Source organism: Protopterus annectens, chromosome 5.part0 (assembly GCF_019279795.1).
Source record: "Protopterus annectens isolate FY-2018-M chromosome 5.part0, PAN1.0, whole genome shotgun sequence".
Lineage (NCBI taxonomy): Eukaryota > Metazoa > Chordata > Ceratodontiformes > Protopteridae > Protopterus > Protopterus annectens.
This window is the reverse complement of record NC_056735.1, coordinates 112,069,565-112,087,137: the sequence shown is the minus strand read 5'-3', so window position 1 is coordinate 112,087,137 and position 17,573 is coordinate 112,069,565. Positions and strand designations below refer to the sequence as shown.

At 39.4% G+C, this 17,573-nt stretch overlaps 1 protein-coding gene across 1 annotated transcript in view; it reads left to right on the top strand.

Annotated features, from left to right (window-relative positions):
• EPHA6 (EPH receptor A6) overlaps window positions 1–12,484 on the top strand; it is a 4,848,151-nt gene extending 4,835,667 nt beyond the window's left edge. Inside the window, exon 17 of the mRNA XM_044072160.1 lies at window positions 10,976–12,484. Within this exon, the coding sequence (XP_043928095.1) occupies window positions 10,976–11,090 (115 nt within the window). The 3' untranslated portion in view covers window positions 11,091–12,484. The remainder of the gene's footprint in view (window positions 1–10,975) is intronic.
• The last annotated feature ends 5,089 nt before the right edge of the window (window positions 12,485–17,573 follow it).

Here is a 17,573-nt window from a genome sequence, read left to right as displayed (position 1 = left end):
CCACTATAGAGCAGTCTCAGAGCTGGTATATTTAGTTAGGGTGTGAGGGGGTGAAGCCCCCCACTCAATTAGTGTTTGAATTTTTTTTTTCTCCGGCAAGCAAATTCTTTCCCTACGAAAGAATTCACGGAAGTGGCCATTCAATGTTTACAGCTTTTGCTGTTTGGGTGTTGAGCTTTAGGAATTCAATTACCAAAAGCTTTGACTTTAAAATATAGACCCTATTTCATGATTCTCTTTGCGTTTGCTAACATTGTAATGTGAAATGCAGCTAGTATAAAGTGTTGTGCCACCGTGGAGTTACAAAAGCAATGAGGCGGGTCACCCAGAGGTACAAAGTTTCACCATTACTCATCTTCCTGGCTCTTACCCACTGAGACAGACTACTGCTTACTTCTTTACAGACCCCTTTTTAGGTTAAGAAACCTGTTTCTGCACACACATAATGAATTATGGCAGTGCGGAAATCTGGTTGTGATAATACATAAGTAACCAATTTTCAAGAGTATATCTTGGAGAACAAAATGTCCTTTGACAGGAAAATAAGTACAGCTAAATAAAATATAAGGAAGGAAAACTAAACTCCCTTTCTAATCACAGAGCTATGTTTTAGCATGTACAATGCATAAATCAATTACATATATAGTGATAATTTTATAGACACCTTAGGTGATAATGTTGTTATGACTTAGAGTAATCCTGGTGGGCTTCTCAAGACATAATAACAAGGAAAACAGATGCTGACTGTGAGATTAATTAAATGGACAGATATTATGTATCCTTTCCTCGATATTCTCCTACAGATGCTGACTGTGAGATTAATCGAATGGACAGATATTATGTATCCTTTCCTCGATATTCTCCTACAGATGCTGACTGTGAGATTAATCGAATGGAGAGATATTATGTATCCTTTCCTCGATATTCTCCTACAGATGCTGACTGTGAGATTAATCGAATGGACAGATATTATGTATCCTTTCCTCGATATTCTCCTACAGATGCTGACTGTGAGATTAATCGAATGGACAGATATTATGTATCCTTTCCTCGATATTCTCCTACAGATGCTGACTGTGAGATTAATTAAACGGACAGATATTATGTATCCTTTCCTTAATTTCTCCTTTTGTCTGGAACTCCAGAATGCAAGAATTTGCTAGAACAGATGCAGCACAATTAAACTTGCATGAGCCAAGATGTATTGCTGAAAATGAAAAAATTCTAATAATTCCAACTGTACTTTCCATGCTGTAACAAGGTAAAAATTATAACTGCAATCTATAAGGGTGGGAGAATGGTGAAGGTGTTTACCCTGCAGACACAAGGTGCAGGGTTTGATTCTCACATGGGGTAATTGGTTAGGCTTAAAATGGCCAACAAAGGCAATAAGCCTAGCACTAATCTATGGACCTATAAGAAACATTCATAAAGAATCCTGGTGTACAAAGCAGTTTGTCTGTAAGTTAGCATCAAGGATTAATACTGTAAGCTACAGTTCCTGTGATACAGGAAATAGAAGTGACTGAGGAAGTCTCAAAATATACAAGGTATAAAAAAAAAACATGGACATGGGAAAGAAAGAGAGATCTCATATGGTGTAACATTTATACAAAGAAGAAAGCCAAACTAATCAATACAAAAAAAGCAGCTCTGAAGATATTTGAAGAGAAGCACAGGCAAAGGCATCTGGATATGGAAAATTTTACAATAAAAAAATAGAAAGGGGAAAAGTAGAAAGGAGGATTAGTAATGAAGAAACTAAAGACATATAAAACTGAATTTATGGATTACCTGCGATGTGAAGGATTTAGTATTGAAAATCTAACTCTGATAACATCATAGCATGATAGAACAATGAGTCCCCAAATTAAGGAGAAACCAGTGGAGTGGGAAGCATCTGATCAGTTACCATATGAAGATACTTTAGAGCCTACTGCAGGAAGCCAGTAGAAAAATTCAGCTGGAGTTGCACAGCAAGGAAAGGAACAAGAAAACGTGGTCAGCTCTGATACAGTCAGTGTTGTGGAGTGATAGGCCAGTGAGTTCCCATATGAAAGAGCAGTGGATGACACAGAGTGAAGCTGAAGAAAATATGGCACAGGAAGATCTTCTGGAACTTTCTGAAGAGGATGTTCTGGAACTTTCTGTGGAATGCCCACAGGAAATAGAGAATAAAGAATGTGACCTTAGTTTAGAAAAAAAAATGATCTAAGGGAAGTGTTCATAGGTTCATAGGTTCATACTAGGCTATCTTCCCTAGGGCATTTATAAGCCTAGCCAGAGTGTGTGTGGCTTTCACCACCCCTTAGGATGAGAATACTATACCCATTAGTTTGCTGTGCCTCTGTCCAGCAGTGACACAGAGATGATTCCCGGGGTAAACCTACGATCTCCCATCCACTCGTCAAGATTTCTCTTGAACAGAGTCAGTGAAGGGCTCTGCCTCACATGGACTGGGATTCTGTTCCATAGTGTAGGGAGTCTCTGGGTGATGAATCTGTCCCCCCAGCACATCCTATTTATATCCGTGTTGAGGTTTAAGTCTCTTGCTCTCGTGGCTCTGGTGGATTTGGATTTTTTGAGGTGGAGCATGTCCATTAATTCCGGGTTGGACATGGCCTTGTATGTCAGGCACAGATCACCTCTGAGCAGACGGTATGCGACTGAATAGAGCTGGAGTTTCTTCAGTCGGGCATCGTATGACATATGTTTGAGCCCCTTTATCCTTTTGGTGAGGAACTTTTGGGGTCTTTCCAACTGCTGCAGGTGTCGGGTAAGGTACATTCCGAATGGGGCGTTGTACTCAATCATTGGTCTGATAAGTGAAGAGTACAGGGGTACAATGACCTCTCCTGATCTGGATGTGAATCCCTTCATGATCAGGTGGGCAATGTAGAAGGTCTTCCTAACCACTTTGGCAATGTGAGTGTCAAAAGAGAGGTTACTGTCAACTTGGGTCCCCAGGTCCCTGATAACTTCTTCCGTGTTTAATGGATTACCACCTATGTGGTAATTAGGGGTTACCTTGTTTTTCCCAAAGGGTATGACTATACATTTTTGGCATTTAGCTTAAGGCCATGGCTCTGGCACCAGTTATCCATTTCTATGAGACCTCTCTGGAGGATGTCTGTGTCTGATGGAGTGTCAATTATGGTGCCCAGTTTGCAGTCATCTGCAAATTTTGTCAGCCACAATCCCCCTATGTTTGCCTGCACTTCAGAAAAATAAATGCCGAAAAGAGGGGGCCCAGGACTGAGCCCTGTGGGACACCGCTCGTGACTGGCTTAGAGTCTGACATGGCACCAGCAACTCTAACCCTGTGTGTTCTGTCCTTGAGCCAGTTTGCAACCCATCTTGTGACATATGGGTTTACATCTAAGCTGGTGAGCTTTTCTATGATGCCCGAGTGGGGTATTGTGTCGAACGCTTTTGCTAGGTCAAGGTAGGCTGTGTGAACTGCCTTACCCTCATCAATGGCCTTAGTGACTGTTTCGAAAAAGTCGACCAAGTTCAAGAGGCAGGATCTGCCCTTGACAAAGCCAAATTGGGTAGGATCCAGTGTCTGTAGGTCCCCAATGTCTTTATTTATGAGTTCCATTATGATCCTCTCCATAGCTTTGCAGACAAAGCTCGTCAAGCTTATGGGGCGGTAATTTCCAGGGTCCGTGGAAGCACCGCCTTTGTGGAGTGGGACCACAGTTGCCGTACGCCATTCTTTGGGTACGTATCCTGTAGTAAGGCTAAGATTAAACAGCAGCCTTATGTGTGGGTTTAGTTCCTCATTGAGTTCGTGTAGCACACAGCCGGGGACACCGTCCGGTCCCATTGATGCTGTGTTTTTTGCTTTAGAGAGAGCAGGTCTCACCTGGGCATCTGAGATGTTTGGGAGGCTAGACTCTGGTGGGATAGATATTTCTCCTTTTGGGGGGGGGGGGGGGAATTTGCACTGAACCTGTCTGCCAGTATGTTGGCAATGTCTGTGGGTTCAGTGATTTTTTTATCATTTTGGACTAATTCTGAGCATATCTGGGAGTTTCCACCCAGGTTTCTAACATAGCTAAAGAAGGCCTTATGATTGTCTTTTGTGTCATTAGCGATTTTTCTCTCAAAGTTGGCCTTGGATGATTTTATGAGTGATCGTAGTTTTTGCTAGTATTGATCAGAGATGCCTTCCCTTTTAGGGATTTTGCTCTGTCATGTAGTAGCTTTCTCCTCTTGTTGTAGAGTTTGTTTATGGCTGGGGTCCACCAGACCGGGCGCTTGCCTTTGGTGGAAAGGGTCTTGATTTTATTAGGGATTGCTTGATCCATACATTCCTGGAGGTGCTCGTAGAAGGCATTTGTAAGGGTTTCAGCAGCATGGGTTGTGGTTTCCACTGGCTCGGGGGCCTTGAAGGATACCACTCCAGTCTTAAGAAGTGTGAAGTTTGCTTTTGAGAAGTTCTTCACTGTGGTCTTTTTAGCTGGGGGTGGGGGCGGGATGTGGATCTCCAGTGAGATTAATTTATGGTCTGATCTCACCAATGAGGGATATACTTCTGGTGTGGAGCATTTTGTCCCCATGTTTGTGATGATCAGGTCTAGTATATTTTCTCCTCTTGTGGGAATGGTGATTAGTTGTTCCATAGCATTTGAGTTTATGAACTCCAGGAACCTTTGGGCTAGGGTGTTGGGGCTTGAGTAATGTTCCCAGTCTATGTTTGGGTAGTTGAAGTCACCCAATATGATGGTGTTTGGAGAGACATTCATACTCTCCAGTGTCTTCAGGAAGGCTGTGTGGGTTTCCTGAGTTTGAGAAGGTGGTCTGTAGCATGTTACAAACTGTAGGGCAGTTTTACCAATGGTTAATTGCACCTGGATGGTCTCCGATGCTTCGTGCGTTGCCACTAACCTGGAGGTGTGGGTATCCTTTATGAATATGGATACTCCCCCTCCTTTTGTGGTTCAGTCCGGATTTTGGGGCCGGAACGCATGATATGAGGTATAACCTGATAGTGCTGGGGTGCTCTCAGGAGCCTTGAACCAGGTTTCAGTCACAGCACAGACATCGATGTTCTCCATACTGAGGAGGGCTTCAAGGGCGTGCATCTTGAGGTTTAGACTTCTGGCATTGAGCAGTATTACCCTTAGTTTTTTTCCATTTTTGTTTTCTAGGGCGGTAGGTTTATCATTTGAGCCTTGCCTAAAAAAGGCACTATGGGGGTGGCAAGAGCCTTTGCCAATATCCGGAAGCCCAGGGGTGACAGATGCAAGCCGTCCCTTGCGAAGCAGCATGGCTTGTCAAGCATGTCATCCCAGGCAGACAGACATTGGATCCCCTTAGAATGACACCAGTAATTAAGCCAATTATTAAAGCTGATCATTTTGTCTCTGTATTGTGGCATCATTCTTGGTGAGGGTAGGATACTGCTCAGGGTCAGGGTCATACCGGCCTGGGCTACATAATCTAAGAGCTCCTCTATGTCTCTTTTCATGTAGTCCAGGGAGGTACATCTCAGGTCGTTCACACCGGCATGGACAATGACTGAGTCATACTTGTACTTGCTGTGGAGTGACCTGAGTGCTTGTGTTATGTGGCGGATTCTAGCGCCTGACAGGCAGCTTACTGTGATCTTTTCCTTGTTCAGTCTGGTGAGTGGGACGTCAGTGTGTCTGACTATGGAGTCACCTATAACAAGTGTGTCTGGCATTGTGTTTGGCCTTAAGGGCTGTGACTGTTTAGCACACTGACTTTGAGAACTATGTGTTGCATGTCTTATGTCTTGAGGTGGCAGTTGCTTGGGTGTCTGCTTTGGAGGCCTCTGTAGTTTTGGTAGATTTTGATCAGTGCCTCCAGTATGTCTTTGTGTGTTTATGTGTTTGTTTTGCAGTTGTGATAGTTCTATGTGAAACTGGGTTTGTGGTGTGCGTGGTTTCCTTCTCCTCCTGTCTGGTCTTGCCAGTCCTGAGTTGAGAGAGCTCAGCCTCCAGTTTGGCTATATAGTTGCATCTCTCACATGTATTTGTGTTTTGTGGGAGAAGGAGTGGGTTGTCTGTGTACATGAGGCAATTGTAACATTGCCTCAAGAAGCCCAGATTCACCAGCTGAACAGGAGAGGACGCTAGCAACTGACCCTTCGACATGCTAGAAAAAGTGAAAAAGTTTGCTGTGTAACTGAGTCAGAAGGGACCTATAGGGAAATGGGTACTCAAGGGGATTCTAGGCTAATGTAGTACTTTGTTTAGTATATAAGTACTTTACCTATATAAAAATGATTTAGGAGCAAGTGCTGAGCTTTTGAGATAGAGAATAGACTGTTTAGATTGCAAGTAGAGAAGTTCTAAGGGAAAAATTGAAGAGCAGACTTTACGGAGCCAGAAATAGTTTAACCTTGTTTAACCGGCGCTGCCTGATGGTGCTCTATGGGCAACTCCGCGCTAAATCACGCAAAAGCACGCTAAAGTGGGCTTTATAGCAGGAGGTTGAAAAGCGCTAGGAATTGACCCAAAATGGCCAATAGACTACAAGTTTCTGGCTGGAACCACTCCTCTAGGGACAAATAGGCTGCTCAGTGCTCCCCACTCCCACTGGTGAACAAAGAAGCTTCCCTTTATCCAAATAAGGATATGGAATAGCACAGGAACCAAGCCAAAGCCCAGAGATCAGCAAACTCTGAAGACTGGACTATTCTAGTTCAGTAAGGCGGGAAAACAAGATTTTTTTTTTTTTTTTTTTGCAGAAAACAGAGGAAAAACAGACAGTAAATGCTATAAATGCTTTTAAACGGCTAGCGCACTTGAGTGTGTTAGCCTACAGGTAAAATTAAGCAACAAATAACTTTTTAAAAGTGCAAAACAGTTAATCAACACAAAAACAGTTTAAATAGAATGCAGAGCTGTATAAACAGATGAAAATGCAGTCGCTAAGCAGTAAATAATCAAAAAGCCAGAAAAAAATACTTAAATCAGGAAAAAATCACTCTTTTGCTCTCTGCTGCTTGTAGAACTCTGCAGGACACCACGAGGAGCTGTGCTGAGTTGAATACAAGCGAAAAAGTGCGCTAAAGTGGGCTTTATTACAGGGGGCTGAAAAGAGCTAGGAATTGACCCAAAATGGCCAATAGACTACAAGTTTCTGGCTGGAACCACTCCTCTAGGGACAAATAGGCCGCTCAGTGCTCCCCACTCCCACTGGTGAACAAAGACGCTTCCTTTTATCCAAATAAGGATATGGAATAGCACAGGAACCAAGACAAAGCCCAGAGATCAGCAAACTCTGAAGACTGGACTATTCTAGTTCAGTAAGGCGGGAAAACAAGATTTTTTTTTTGTTTTGTTTTTTTTTTTTCTTTTTTGCAGAAAACAGAGGAAAAACAGACAGTAAATGCTATAAATGCTTTTAAACGGCTAGCGCACTTGAGTGTGTTAGCCTACAGGTAAAATTAAGCAACAAATAACTTTTTAAAAGTGCAAAACAGTTAATCAACACAAAAACAGTTTAAATAGAATGCAGAGCTGTATAAACAGGCGAAAATGCAGTCGCTAAGCAGTAAATAATCAAAAAGCCAGAAAAAATACTTAAATCAGGAAAAAGTCACTCTTTTGCTCTCTGCTGCTTGTAGAACTCTGCAGGACACCACGAGGAGTGGTGCTGAATTGAATACAAGCGAAAAAACGCTCTAAAGCGGGCTTTATTACAGGGGGCTGAAAAGAGCTAGGAATTGACCCAAAATGGCCAATAGACTACAAGTTTCTGGCTGGAACCACTCCTCTAGGGACAAATAGGCTTCTCAGTGCTCCCCACTCCCACTGGTGAACAAAGACACTTCCTTTTATCCAAATAAGGATATGGAATAGCACAGGAACCAAGACAAAGCCCAGAGATCAGCAAACTCTGAAGACTGTGTTGCTTGATTATTTTAATAGAGATGAAAAGACATATTAAAATCAATGAAAGAAATACATTACAGAAAGCGAATAATACCCAAAATGTTAAGACCTTTGATAAAACAAATGAACACAGTAATCAGGACTGTTCATATAAATTCATGCAATATAGCAGAAATAAACAGGATATATTACTCTGCAGCTAAATTAATAACAGATAAAGTCTTATCACAAAAACACAGAGCAGGAAGTGAAAGGAAGGGGAGAAATCAAATGCCATCATGGAAATGTCGAATAGAGAAAACTATAAAGCAATTAAGACTGTTACAAAAGTACAGGAGAGGAAACAGATCAGCAAAAATACTCAAAGATATGGGTAATAAAAATCAACCTGCACTATCAGAACAGACCAGGATCTACATACACTGTCGCAAATAATAAACTAAAGATATTAACACAGGCAGGAACGCTTAGAAGATATGCAGATAAATATAAAAAAAATACAAAATAAGCAATTTACTGATGACCCAAAGCAGTTTTATAGAGAAATGACAAACAAGGCAAAATGAATCGAAACACTTCAAAAAAGAAGAAATAGACACATTTTGGAGAAATATCTATGAAGATCATGTGGAACATAACAAAGATGATGAATGGACAGAAGTGAAAGAAAGAATAAGAAGCTGAAATGTATAGAATATTAAATGGGATGAAGTAACGGCAAGAGAATTTTAAACAAATTTAAGAAAAGCTCCTAACTGGAAAACCCCAGGTCCATATGCAGTACCTAACTTCTGGCTAAAAGTATTAACATCTTTACATGAATATTTAGCCATGAGTAACAACTATTTATATGCGCTCCCTGAACATATGCCAACCTGGTTAACAACAGGAAAAAAATGATACTCCTTAAGGGTGAACATGCTAGATATCCTAAAACCTACAAACCAATAACTTGCCTTCCGATATTGTATCGTCGAAATCGATGCCAGCAGAGTTTATAGTCATTTAGAAGAAAACTCAGTCATGGCAATAGAACAAAAGGGTAACAAAAGAAGGTCATGTGGAATAAAAGGATCATTTTCTGTTTAATTACCTTTGATGATTCTTACCTTCAGCATGGAAAGCTTGGCTAAGCTTAAAATGGCCCACAAGGGCAGATAGCCTAGTACTAACCTATGTAGCAACACATCTAACCTATGCAGCCCCATCGGTTCTTCAGCTGAAGAGCCAATTAAAGAAAAAAAAAGATTCATTCCTTTAGTCTGGCCCTACCAGGTGGATCTGTTCTTCAGCTCTTCAAAATAAATAAAGAACAAGGGACTTCTGCTTCTATACAGTAGCAAGCCATCAGATACATTTGTAGCAAATGGCTTGATATAGCTTGCCACACACACACACACACACACACACACACACACACACACACACACACACACACACACACACACACACACACACGACTGAAGTATATTTCTGTACCTGCATTAAGAAATACTGGCACAGAAAAGAATGAAGGAAGTGTACTTTCAGATAGTGACCCTAATACTTTATGCCCACGGTGGACACCCATTTTGCCCCACCCCTGCTATGTTTCTGATCAGAATAAAAAAAGATGTCATGCATAAAGGCTCCAAAATCTTTTACTGTTTTGTCAGCATTTAGTTTTTGTCCTTCAACGGTATATAAAACTGGTGATGTACTTTGCCAAATGCTACAATGCTACATCTTTTTACTCTAAAGGCAAGACTGTTTTTATTGCACCATTTCTGTGTGACATTAAGTATTGTTTAAAGAGAGGAGGTATCAGCAGGATTAAGGACATTGACCCCATGGTGTAGTCATGTGCACGTTTGGTGATCTGGACATTAGAGTCAGTACTGACATGTGAGATAAGAATGTCAAAAGGCTTGGCTCTAAGGCAAAACTTTGCAGGACGTCATTGGCGATGGGGGATGGTGAGGACCATTGTCCTCCCATTCGTAACTGCTGTGCAGGACCTTGTAGACAATTGTGGACAGTTGTTTAATTTTACCTTTATATTCTGAGTATGTTTGTGATTCTGTAATGGGGTTTAATGATAGTTCAAGATAATCTGTACTGACAAATAAATTCTTTTATGTGAGAGTCACACTCTCAATAAATTATGAAGTTAAACATGCAAGATCTACCTTTGAAAAAGCTGCATTGGTATAATTCTTGGAGAAGGATATTCACTGTGTCCATCTAAATGTGTTCTGTGACAATTCTCTTCACCACTTTACACAATACACTTGGGAGGCTGAAGGTTCTGTAATTATACAACAACAGACTGCTTTTCCAGATATTGGGGACATGGCCAGTTTTAATACTATATTAAGAATGTGCATAGGAGGTCATTTTTTTTGCACAGATTAGGCTTTAATGTACTTCATCTGGTCCCATGAACCTGGTGTTTCTTACCTTACTGAGGGCAGACATGATCATTTCAGATGTAATTTCAGGTAAGATTGTGTTGAAGGGAGGAACACTGCATGGACATGGTGATCTATCACAATACTGAGTGGCAGGAGTGCTTAAAAACAGGAAAAAACACACAAAGTGAGAATCTTGCAGCGTTTTATATGCATCCATGTCTTTTTTTTAGTTGTAGCAGACACAGAGCTGGACATATATTAATGCAGGAATAGGGGGAGGTCACAAAAAAGTTCAACAGGGATAGCAGAAAAGTACATTTCATACAATTGCTTTTAGGCGAGGAGTGGAACTTTGTGTTTCAGATACTTCACCCCAGTTACATCTGATTTCATGAACAGCATTTTGTTAAATTAAATTCTATCCATCCAAGACCTGTATATTTCAGCAGAACATGAGATCTTTCTGTTTGGCCATAACATAGCTAGTACGTAGATGTAATATTACATCTGTTTATGACACAGCAAACAACTATAATGAATGATTCCATAGATTCAACAGTCAGCTTAAAGCAACTCGAGCAAAGACACAACATACTGTAATGAGCATGTAAAAAGCCATTAAATCCGTTGATGGTGTCTTTGTTATGTTATTTACAACTGTGTCGCTATGAAGTTTGACTGGCTGACTCCTTTGTTCCTTCTGCCCTCTAGCGATGTACGAAGACTAGGTGTCACACTAATCGGACATCAGAGACGAATAGTGAGCAGCATACAGACTCTGCGACTGCAAATCGTACACACACACGAGAAGGGCTTCCATGTATGAAAATGAATATGAGAGACTCGGTTTGGTGCCTCAGAATTTTTTATGTCATTTCAGTCGATACATGGATGCCCACTTAAAAAAATGCAGGTCTCTTTTTCAAATAATGGATGTTTCTTTTGTGCAAACACCTCTAAAATGAATTTTCACCAGACTTCTCACTTTCTTCCTCTGTTAACTTCAGGAAAACCTCTGGTCAAGACGAAGAAGAAGAATGGCTTATACAAAATAAATAAGACATGAAGTTGATTATTAAAAGAAAATTATATTGGACTGACCATTGGTTGGAGTCTGTGATGTGGGGTCATCACAGATAGCTAAAGAATAAGGTTCCTATATGGCCCAAGGAGGCCATATCATTACTAATGTGTGTAGAGACCAAATGATAGATTGGAAATTAATCAGCCTTTTTTCCATGTTTTGTGGTCATGTTACTTCCAATAGCAAATGTGCAATCAAATAATTTGTTTCATTTTCTTTAGAGTTTTTAAAGTTTAAACCTATGGGTTTATAATGTTATATTTAAATCTATATATAGATATATAAGTATACATATATAAAATAATTGTCAGTATGCCGGTGCTTGAGAAATGCTAGGAGCTTTGCCAAGAAAGATTTCTTTTATAGAATTTCAATTATATGCAAAGAAGTGGATAACTAAATTGCTACATTACACTGTTTTACTGCACACTATGTTGACGTGTGTTTATCAACACTTGTGGATAATCTGGAAAATATATACAGTGAGTGACAATATTTAGACTTGAAAAAAAAAGTGTCATTTAAGCAATAAGACAATGCAGAGTGTGTGAGCAATTGTCAAATGTCAGTTGACATTTGAAATAAAGTGAGTGGTTTATGTACTCAAGAAAGGCATAGTGTTACCAGATACAGCCAATAATGTTTTTTCAGTTGTATGCTAAGGAGCAGTGTGTGCTATCCTTATGAGTTTATAATGTTACATATCAGTATGGATTTTTAAAGTATTAGTAACTACTGCAGAGATACACAACTGCCACTTTTGGTATCTGTAATTTTTGAATTGCCGTGTTGGTATTCGTATTTTTGGCATCAGCACTTGGTGACACACACTCTGGAGTGCCTTAATGCAACCAAAAAGGGTTAGTTTTGATTTTAAACATTATATTGACTATGAATAATGTACTACGTAGTTAAATATTTGAAAACTGGACTGCTGCATTCAGACAAAGCTTAGGTACATGACTCCATTCAACACAGCATCCATGTATCCATCTACAACCCCTTATATTGTTTGGTTTATCTGAACCATTTTGCAATGATGAACTACAGAAAGCCCCATTGGCTGACCTCTCAACTTCTTTGCTCGTGAATTCTGGATAAAGAAAACAAAAATAATATGGAGACAAAAGACCCTGAATTAGGAACTTTTTTTTTTTTTTAAATATTACTCTATTTTATTTAAAAGGTTAATAAAAAACTGTTTTATTATTTTTTTTTATCAGTGTGCATTTTATGAACAAGAAGTGCAAAACTCTAAAGTATGGCATCATTGCCTGGTTGTAATCTGACTACAACCAGAAAATGAAACATATTGTTAGAGACAGGACAAAAAAAATATAAGGCAGAATCAATGCTGCTCTGTGAAATCGGGGGCAGTTTAAAGGTATGTTATTCAGTCTTATCCCATCGGTTTGGTTTACAAGCCAGAACTGTGTGTGTGTGTGTGTGTGTGTGTGTGTGTGTGTGTGTGTGTGTGTGTGTGTGTGTGTGTGTATCTGTGTGTGTGTGTGTGTGTGTATCTATGTGTGTGTGTGTGTGTGTGTGTGTGTGTGTGTGTGTGTGTGTATCTGTGTGTGTGTGCGCGTGTGCGTGTATCTGTGTGTGTGTGCGTGCGTGTATCTGTATGTGTGTGTGTGTGTGTGTGTGTGTGTGTGTGTGTGTGTGTGTGTGTGTGTGTGTGTGTGTGTGTACATATGGGATAGCAGATAGCTACTTGTATATGGTGTCTTGCCCTATTGAGAATTCAGGATAGACATGTATGGTTCAAGAAATAGGATTTTCCCTTCCTCTAAACTGCTGGTTGTCTGAGAACTGCTGTTTAGTTGCAATGCATACCAAGCACCATGTACAGTATAAGAAAGGATAGGATCTTAGTACACAGTGGTGCAGCCATTATAGGATGTTGTAACACAATCGTTAACTGTAGAATCCATTAACTTTTGTGTCTGATGTATTGGCGGAGTTGTAGACCAGACTGCTGACATGGGCAGTGCAACTGCCCTGTGCTATGGGCTAGACAGGTAGACAGTAACAGAGTGGACTGAAACCATTCAGGTACAAGGTCAGATAATCTGGCAATTATATTAACTTGATAGAGCAAAAACCAGATGTGAAGGGCTAACAGAAAAACTTTGGCATATTGGAAATTCTTTGTTTTAACAGTATGAAGAGAAATAGACAGGTTGGGCAGTTTTAGGTGACCCTTACAAATCATCCTTCCATTCCTCTAATATGTGGAAGGGAAAGAGTCTTTAAAAGTCTGCCAGTTGGTACAGAATGTTAAGGTTATGTACTGTAGTTCCTTTGGCACAATGTTTGATTCCCTTAAACCTCATTTACCTTGCAAAAGTCACTTAAGAAGACAGACTATGGGGCGTGTTGGAATGTGGGCTAGTCTCCTCAATGGTCTGCTGGCCTGCACGCCCGATAGCAATCTATGAAGCCCCTAATTTTGTGTGTGTCCCCGTCATTGTGGGTAGGCATCATTTTCTTTTTTCTTTCTTTTCCCGTCTCTTTCTTGTGTAATGCCACAGTACGTTTTATATTGCCGTTATTCGAGGCGGTTTCTTTTACTTGCCATTTTATACCATCTTGATTCTCACGGTCCTGCGCACACGTCTGGGGAACATGTTACAGTTCTGTAGTTCTGTAGTTCAGAATATTTATGGATATTGTTCATCGCCTCTTTGTAATATGCTGTTGGGCATTTGTCTAAGAAAATGCATAGTGGCTTCAGTATGCAGGATGTTGCCCCTTTGTTAGGTTCAGTCTGTCAAGACTTCACCAATACAGCTGATGCTCTGACTCACAATAATTGAAAATTGTTTACAAAACACATAAACTAAGCTAACATACAGAGCCAGAGTGTCTGAATACCCTGTCTCCTACAAGTTACTGAGATGTGATCTATGCTTGCCATACAAGGCATCCTCAGTTCCAGCTCTGATGGACTTTTTGCACATCCGTAAAATGAACGGCATCAGAACCACTGTATCCAAGGATTTAAATTTTGCTTGTGACATGAATACGACAAGTGGGTAAACAGATATGTGTCTCAGGGGATCCCCATACTCTGGAACCAGCTCTCCATCCATGTGAAGCAGAGTCCATCTCTAACCCTGTTTAAGTGTAACTCTGACCAATGGATACGAAATCAGGAATTCACCCTGGATCTGACACCCCATAGCTCTGATTAACTAAGGCAGACAGCAACTATGCCAGAACTAACATATCCTACCCAACATAACCTTTAAAAAGGTCCGAACTAACATACTCACCCTTAATAACAGCTGTTATTAAGGGTGAGTATTTTAGTTAGGACATTTCAACATAAAGACACAACTGGGTTGGGTTGAATGGCTTAGTATATACCTATGAACCTATGAATAGAAGAACCAAGCAGTTGGCTGCATTCAAAATGATAAAAGACAAATTTCATGAGGAGCAGACCAAAAATATAAGGCAAAAAAACTGGATATTCTGGAAAATATGGATAGTTGATAGGTATGCACATAGGTCCATAGATCTCATAGGTTCATAGATTAGTACATTCACCAAGGTCTGTTTTAAATGGGGGACAGATAAGTGATATTAAGTTTTTCTGGGAATTCCTTAGGGAGTAAGACTGTTGTCTACATGGGAGTTTTCTTTTTAGAGGGAGGCATTAACCATCATTTAGAATTGTATATGTTAAGGTGCATAGAAGATAAGTAGAACTTTCAGTAATGAGTATCCACGTCTGTTTGTTTAGAAGGTTGCACAAGTGTACATGTCAGTGTAATTATTTTTTCAGTTATGATAAGGAATTAAATAAACTACAAAAATATCGGAGAAAAGCAGGCCAGCATCGTAAGAACTATATCTAAATAGCATTTTGGGTTACCGCATAGCTTTAAAATGCTAAGTATATGCAGCAGGAATGTGCAGCTTTAACCTTAAAATTATTAATATCGGAAAGAAAAGCATTAAAGTACCCTAAATGAATCATTATTTATTTCCCTTCTGAAATTTCTCATACTGTAGTCCAATGTGTCCTAAGTTCAACTAAACTCAATGCATTTCTGAAGTCAGAGAGAGAGAGAGAGATTTTTTGGAGGCTGCTGTACGTAAACCGGGTATCAAGGTATCTATTATTAAAATTTCAAATAGCCAAATTATATTGCCAGATACAGATAAAGTGAGTAGCAAGTTGGTGTTAGTTTTGTGTGAGTTGCTAGGCAAAATCAGAAGCTTATTCTGCTGTTTGCATGATTTACACATCTCCGTGAGTTAAGCTAAGCCACTTAACGGCTTACTTTATCCTTCCTTCATCCAGCTACATTGTGCCTCCTGGCAACTTAATGTTGCTCTGATATCAGGCAGAGGTGTGACAGGCAGACCAAAAAGGCATACAGCTATGACACTTTATTTTCTTAATTCCGAAGAAAAGAAAATTACTTATTTATGAAATATACTCAGCTGATACTACACAGATAAGTTAGAAGCACTGCGAGGAATTGTTTTCCATGCTCCTTGAGGTCATTTATAAAGTATTGCTTTAAGATTCCTGACAAGCAACAATGATTCAGAAGCATAAGTCAACACCATAGGAATCATGTTGTGAATCATACCTAAAGAGGAACTTGGTCCATGATTGTAACAAATTGACTGGCAATCTGATGTGCAGAGCCAAACATTCTTTATGAGTCATTGTCCCTTACTTTGCACTGCACTTCTTATCCTGTCAGCTAAATGCAGACTTGCAGAGTTTTTTTTTTTTACTCGGTACTTTGATCTTTCTAAAATATCGGCTGGTCAGCTATATTGACTGATCAGCTATGTACAAAAGATATTCAAGATCCCCCATATCTAGTGCAGTCTCTTAGTTTTCCTCATTAAAAGGCATCTGACTAAACTTGATCATGTTTTAATGTACATATTACAATGTATGTATTCATTTATCCATTCTTTTGTCACTGGATATGTGAGCTAGTGCAAAACAAAATCTTTTCAGCCACAAACTGGGAAAAGTACAAAGTGAAGAATAATTGTAAAATATTAACAAAGTATGCTCCAAGTGATGTATAGTAAAGATTAGATTTTAACTTCATTTATTCATTATATAAGTGGGTGGGCTGGACTAATTAGGCCTCATTTTAGCCACAACCCATTTATAACAAGAAAAGATAAATAAATATATATGAAATAAAACACTCTAAATAATATACTAGTTTTCATGAGCTGAGGGTTGACATAATGTTTAAAGTGTTTACCTCAGAGACAAGAAGTAAAGGGTTTGACTTTCCCTAAGATAAATTAGCTAGGCTTAAAATAACTCACAAGGACAGACACTTTAGTATGTATTTATAAATCTATAGGTTAGGCAGGATTCAGAGTGTTTCTGACAGTAAAAATCACATACATATTACACATACAAGTATTTAATATACATTCAGCAACCAGTAAGCACTGTTTAGACAGTAAATGACAGATTCAGGGTTAGTATAATGCAGCTTCTGCTGTTAGCCTATCTTTATTGTAGTTTGCATTAGGTTAAAGACTAACAGCATGGGGGTGAGAAATTGCCCACAACAGAAATTGAATTGTTTAATGTGAGAAGTGAAAACAGGAGCATTTAAGCTATGTCAAGAACAAAGAACTGAACAAACTTGGAAAGAAAAATAAATCCACTAAATGAAAAACTGCACGAACCCCAAGCACCTCACTGTTGTCATCCAAAGCATGATGAGAAAACCATAAAAGTTGAAAAAATGTTAATTTATTAAGTGTTCAATTTTAAAATCCACTTTTTGTCGAGTAACTTTACTCAACTTCTTCAGATAAAATCTTGTAAACAGCCATTTCTAAATAGAAGTCCTTTATATAGTTACCAAATCAGGTCACATGAGTGTACTAGTCACAATGTTATTGGGTAGGTGTTTTTACAATCATATAATCATGCCAAAAGCAAAACCAATCTATTACATTAATGTTTAATATTTAAATTGAAACATTTGAATCCAAGTTACGACTGTGACCCAACCACTTCAAACTCCAAACACAGTCCCAAACCGGACCAAACTGTGCATATGTGTGGACTATAATGTACGTCTGATGTAAAAGAGGTTTTCCACTGCCTAAAGCATCAAGCAGCTGTTGCCCTTATTTATTTAAAACATCTCACTAAAAGTGTCCCACTAAACAAATAATGCTCTCAGACATGTGTGTACTCATTAAAAAATATAA